At 58.7% G+C, this 6,201-nt stretch overlaps 1 protein-coding gene across 4 annotated transcripts in view; it reads left to right on the top strand.

Moving 5' to 3' along the window:
• The first annotated feature begins 3,037 nt into the window (after positions 1-3,037).
• The window catches only part of SLC12A7 (solute carrier family 12 member 7), a 103,361-nt gene continuing 100,197 nt past the window's right edge, over positions 3,038-6,201 (top strand). For 2 of the 4 annotated variants that reach the window (XM_005556543.5, XM_015451181.4), the window contains exon 1: positions 3,038-3,267. In XM_005556543.5, the coding sequence (XP_005556600.4) occupies positions 3,075-3,267 (193 nt within the window). In that variant the 5' untranslated portion in view covers positions 3,038-3,074. The remainder of the gene's footprint in view (positions 3,268-6,201) is intronic. The other 2 variants (XR_012413555.1, XM_073993095.1) reach the window with 1 other exon arrangement.

Raw genomic sequence — 6,201 nt, 5'->3', positions numbered from 1 at the left:
GTCTCCCCACTGAGGGACGCGCGTGGCCGGTGCACCTCTCCCCCGTCCTCAGCCCTTGTCCTCTCCCCATCCACTGCTCAACACGGAGAACTTACAGGAGCCAGGCTGCATTTTTCTGTCTTTAATGTTTCATAAAAGAACCTGGATTCTTACATCCTTTCTCTCCTGTGGAGGCGTCAGATGATCAGAGCCGGTTGGGCCTCCTGTGTCTCCAGTCCTGTCTTCGGAAGACATTCACCACGGTCCTCCCGGGACACACGCAGCCACTGTCCACGGGAGGCCAAGGGGGCAGTGGCCGCAGTGAGCCCCGTCGCCCAGGCTGACTCAGCATGGCTAGAGGCTTCTAACTGGCTCCAGGACCTCCCAAATTTCTGGAGCAGCCTCCAGCCCAGGGACAGGGTGAGCAGAGGGTGTGGCTGAATGGCAGAGATTGGCGCATTTGGAAATGAAAGCTGGAGACAAGCTGCCCTTGGGGCAGGAGTCCGGAGGAGCTCTCACTTCAGGAACCTGAACAGGGGAGGCAGAAGGCGGGGAGGTGAGATAATCTGAGTTGTGGGACCTGCTTCCTCCTCAAGTCCATCCCAAGCTGCCTCTGGGTCTCAGGGGAGGCATCCAGGGTCGGCCTCATGGGGAAGGGCAAGAGGCAGCCTCCAACTTCCCGGCGGGCACAGTGCTTCCCGGAGACACCAGAACCACCCTCACGTGGGTCCAGGCCAGACACGCAGCTCCACCAGCAACACAGCCCTGGATATTACCCTGGAACTTCTAGGAAATTCCAAAACAAGAACAAAGGGGTGAAAAGAAAACAGAAGAAGTAAAAACAACCAAAAAGGAAAAGATATCATTACTTACAGGTTAAAAAAATTCCTTGCAGGCTGGGTTTGGTGGCTCACGCCTGTAATCCCAGCACTTTGGGAGGCCGAAATCACTTGGGGTCAGGAGTTCAAGATCAGCCTGGCCAACATGGCGAAACCCCTTCTCTACTAAAGTACAAAAATTAGCCGGGCGTGGTGGTTCGCACCTGTAATCTCAGCTGCTCGGGAGGCTGAGGCAGGTGAATTGCTTGAACCTGGGAGTCGGAGGTTGCAGTGAACTGAGATCGCACCACTGCACTCCAGCCTGGGTGACAGAGCAAGACTTAGTCTCCAAAACAAAACAAAACAAAAATTCCTTGCAAAATGCAAGAAGTTGAACTGGAAATGTATTTGAATAATAGGATTTAGAGTTCTGCGAGGTAGAAGATTACAAAAGAAACACACAAGAGCAAAAGGTGTTTGGTTCAGTTTTTACACGTCAGTCCAGTAGTGACAAGAATGTGAATACACACACATAAATTAATGGAAAAAATGTGAGGACCGAGGTGCAAAGATTTGACACCATAAAGATGTCAGTTCTCAGCAAATTTATTTATACATTTAGTGACTTTTCAACCAAATCAGAAATGTATTTGGGGAGAAACTTCCAAAATATTCAAAAGTTCATCTTGGAAAAAGGTGTGGGCAGGTAGGAACAGGTGTGAGAAGGTTGAGCAGGTGGGAACAAGTGTGGACAGATGTGAACAGGTGTGAGCCAGTGTGAGCAGGTGTGGGCAGGTGGGAGCAGGTGTGAGTAGGTGTGAGCAGGCTGGAACAGGTGTGGACAGATGTGAGCCAGTGTGGGCAGGTGTGGGCAGGCATACATGCAGGTGCCATGAGTGGAGGTGGGGTGATGGTGAGAGGGTGTGTTGAAGAAAGGAGTTCTCATCCTCCCTGGTCTTTCCACCAGTGCTAGATGTGCCCTTGAGACCCAGCCTCTGGTGATTTGTCATCTACAGCACCACAAACACGGGTAGGGCACGTTTCTCAGCCTTCTGCACATGAAGGTGTGGCCGCAGGCCTAAGTTCTGGCTAACAGAATAAGCAAAGGTGCTATGTGCACTCCTAGGCTGTACTCTGCAAAGGGGTGGCTAGCTACCTTTCCTGTGTCCTCACTCTACTGCTGGGATTCAGATGTGATGGCTGGACCAGCAGCAGCCACTGCAGATGATGAGGGTAGAGTATGACTGGAGGCAGCACAGCTGACCACTTGCTCCCTCTAAGTCACTGTCTGGATGTCACCTGAGGCCCTCCCCACACCCGGGAGCTCTTACCCTTGCCTCCCTCTAGAACATACACTTCACAGAGGCAGGGGTTCCCTTCTGTCATCTGCAGGGCCTGGCACAGGTCAGTGTTCATAAATATTTGTTGAATCTGTGAATACATATTGTAAAGTGCTCAATACTTCCACGCAGGGTGGTGGTAACAGCGTCATTAGAAGGGAGGAAAGAGCCAGTTGCAGAATTTGTGCAGCTACAGCAGTTGCAGGAATCCCACTGAAGAGCAGGGGGGACTCTCCCAAGACTTTCAGGGTCCGGGGCTCCCAGAGCCTCCGGAGCCAGGCTGGCCTCCGCCTTCCACCCTGGCTGCCCCGGGGGGCCTTTCTCCCCAGGTGGAAGTCCCAGGAGGAGGCCTCTGCCCCGCACGCTGAACCCTACTTGGCAAAGGGCTGGAGTTTGGGGATCGGGGAGGCGGAGGCCCCAGGTCAGGGCGCCCCTCTCCACAGACCCAAACGCCAGCGAGACCTCCACCCTCACCGGCCCCCTGGACCCGGCCCTCAGTGGGCGTCGCCAGAAACCCCAGGCTGCAGCGCTGCCGCCAGGGTGATCCTTGTTGGTTCCAGGCGGCGCAGAGCGAGGTCTGTTCCTCCCCTCGGGCTTCGGCACCGCGCGCTGACCCGACCGCTTGGCTGGGGCGTCTCCAAGGTCACTCAGCGAGACCCGAGGTCGCTCTTCGTTCTTCGGGGGCTGAGGCTGTGGTCGCCCCGCCGGCAGGGGACCGCCGCCAAGGTGCCAGCCCGGGTCCGCTCCGCCCTCCCGCCCAGTGCCCGCGCCGCGCGGCCCCATCCCAGGCGGTGCGCCTCGTCCCTCCCTCCCTCCCTCCCTCCCTCCGGGCCTCCCTCCCTCCCTCCCTCCCTCCCTCCCGGCCTCCCCCGCCCGCCCCGCCGGCCCCGCCCTCCCCGCGCTCAGGTCTCCGCTCCCCGCAGCCGTCGCGGACACCATGTCCCAGCGCTTCTTGGTGACCCCCGCGGCGGGGGATGCGGGACCCCGGGCCGAGGAAGGCGGCAGCCAGCGCCCCATCCCGAGCCCCCGCTGGGCCCCCGACCCCGGCCTGGACCCCGCAGCCGCGCCCGAGCCGCCAAGCGAGGACCCGCTTCCCATCCTGCGCTACTGCCGCGAGCCCGGCCGCTACGGTAGGTGCGCGCAGGTGCCGAGTCCCCTCGAGGGGCGCAGGTGGGCGGCGGCGGCCTGGCGGGGCGGGGCGGGGCGGGGCGGGGAAGGTGAGGCTCCTGGTCAGCCGGGGGTCGGTCCCGGCCTCGCGTCCCCCCAGCCCAGCCGAGCTCTGGGACCTGGGCCAGTTCCCTGCGGGAGTCCCGCCCTGTCCGCGGCCTGCAGGTGACACCGAGTCGGGGCAGGGGCCAGGGAGGACGCCGTCCGCGGGGATGGACCGACAGGTCCCGGGGCGCCCTCTGAGCTCGCCGTTCCCGCTGCTGCAGAGTCCATACCGGGTCACCTCGTGGGGAGGGAGAGGACCAGGCAGGAAAGGGGGCCCTGTTCCCGCTCAGGGCTGCCTCTCTCAGGACCACTGCGGGTCCCTGAGGCCTTGGGCGGGGCTGTGGTTTGATTGTTTATAGCGCGGAAGGGTCGCAGGAGTCTGGCCCGGAAGATCTGGGAAGCACTGGGGGCTCGTCCCTGCGGGGAGCAGAGCCGTGTGCTCCTGACCACTCACTGCACACACGGGGGCCCCTGAAGCGGGCGGGGCGGGGGAAAGACAGAGGACCCAGAGCCAAGTCGGCTTGCAGTGGGCTGAGGAGGGCCCTGCCTCGGATCATGGAGTGTCCTGCCAGCCTTGGCCACACAGAGGCCACCAGGCCTGGACCCTGGCTTGGGCTTAAAGCTCATGGCCCTGAGGGCAGATGTCCCTGAGCCGTCACTCTCGCGTGGGACCTGGGTGCCCCGAGGGTCCGTCTGTTGTTCCCGCCTGACAGGGCAGGGCTGAGCTGCTCTGAACACCTGTGGTTACTGCTATGTCTCACCCTGTGAGGGGGCTGGGGATGAGACAGGCCCCAGGCAGAAGAGCCTCCAATGGGCCCTGGGGGATCCAGTTCAGCGTGTGAGGGCCGTGCGTGTCCGTGTCACCTGTTCATGCATGTCACACGTGTGACAGTCCATAGTGAGGGCAGGCTTTACACGCGATGGCTCAGAGGAGCGAGCATCTCAGGCTCCTCAACTGGTCACTGAGCTGGCCTCCTGCAGCACTGCCGGGAACCATGTGAGTGTCCATGCCTGTGTGTTTGTGTGTCTGTATGTGTGTCTATGTGTGTGGTGTGTGGTATGTGTATATGTCTATGGGTGTGATGTGTGTATATGTGTGTATAGCATATGGGGTGTGTGTGTCTATATTATAACGTGTGGTGTGTGTGTCTAGGTGTGTGGTGCATAGTACGTGTGTGTGTGTGTCTGTGTTGCAGACACCAGTTCTCCAGGACTGCATGCATTGGTACAGGGGTGTGTGGGAGCTGCCGTCTGTGTCTCAACTGGATTCAGCTCAGTGCCCTAGATAGCTTGTGGACACACACGTTTTGGAGACAAAGTTAGGGTTAGGGGTTAGAGATTAGGGATTTGGGGTTAGAGGTTAGGGTTAGGGTTAGCGGTTAGGGTTTGGGATTAGAGGTTAGAGGTTAGGGTTAGGGTTAGGGACACATGTGTGTGGAGACGAAGTGGACGGGGCACCTGCCCTTCTGGGTGGCAGCTGTGGCTCTCAGGTCCAGCCCTGTCCTTCTCCTGACTCCTGAGTCATTTCTTATATTCTAGGGTCATGCCCTGCAATGTCTGATATGGGATGCTCTGGTCTCCTCCCTAAAGGAAGACCCTGTCTTCAAACAGCTGCTGTGTGACACTCCCCAGATGTGCACAAAGGTTTCTCTCTAATTCTGAAGTCAGCCTACTCACCAGGGTGCATGTTCCTTTTGATTTTCTCTGTGGAGCCCAGCAACGGAGCTGGTGATTCTGCAGGTTGCCGGTTAGTGTGAACTAGAGCACCAAGTCAGGGCGGCAGGGTTCTCAGGCATCCTCAGGCCTCATTTGTTCTGGGGGAAATGGTTTGACAACATGGCTTGTGGCAATAGGGGCTTCCCCATGGGCACTGCTCTTGGCGTGGGCTGTTCCTTGGCTCTGTAGTGCCAGGGCCACAGCACCCCAGGCATGGACAGGGTCCTGAGTCAGGCTGACCCTACTGGTCTCCTCCACGCCTCATTCCCCTTTCTAGAGAGCCTCGGCCTCTCCCCCTGGTGCCCAGCACACTGGCCCATGAACCCCCTAGAGGCCCCTGAGGAAAGCATGTGGGGGCAGGTGCAGGTCTGAACTCATCTGTCCTTCCTGCTTCGGGCTGTGAATGTTTGCACATTCATGTCAAAGTGGAGGGAGCTGTTGCCTTAATCTTGGATGGAGCAGGTGAGAGACCCTGTTTAGGCCTAGCATTCCCCCACCCACCTCATCTCCTCTTGGGGGGCGGGTGCTCGGAGGCTGGGCTGGAAGGCCCAGGGGCTGGGCAAGCCTGTCCCTTCTCCCACGTCAGCGCCCGGGGGTAGAGACCCTGTGCCCACGGCCGTGCGGTTGCCTGGCTGCCGTGGACAGCTGGGCTCCAGTCCTGTGGGGATTGGAGGAGGATGGCTCCAGCCAATGATCAGCTGAATGATTTTGTGTCGTGCCCACTACATATGAACAGAAGACCTATTATTTAACACTGCCATTAAGACAATGTAAACTAAGTTTAAAAAAGCAAACAAAGATTTTATTGGCATGCCTTGGGCGCCACAGGAATTGCACGCCGGGCGGGCCATTTGTCCTGGGCTGACCTTCCCTTGCAGATGTGTGGCCCGGTGATCAGATGAACTTTGTAATCCTCCAGAGACAGCTCCTCTTTGCTCACAGGCCCCAGGGATAAGCTAGTAATCCCCGCAGGCCTCCCCCATCTCTGTCATACCTCAGTTTTCAATGCAGGAATCCGGACCGACTTTGTACTCACTTGACTTTGCTGTGAATGGCTGGGGTGTGTCGGTGCTTAGGCAATGTGTGGTGGTGGGGTCTCCCTTCTCTAAGGGGGTCTCCCTTCTCTAAGGGGGGGT

This window comes from Macaca fascicularis, chromosome 6 (genome assembly GCF_037993035.2).
Source record: "Macaca fascicularis isolate 582-1 chromosome 6, T2T-MFA8v1.1".
NCBI lineage: Eukaryota > Metazoa > Chordata > Mammalia > Primates > Cercopithecidae > Macaca > Macaca fascicularis.
Note: the sequence above shows the minus strand (reverse complement) of the source record. Positions and strands in the feature narration are given on the sequence as shown.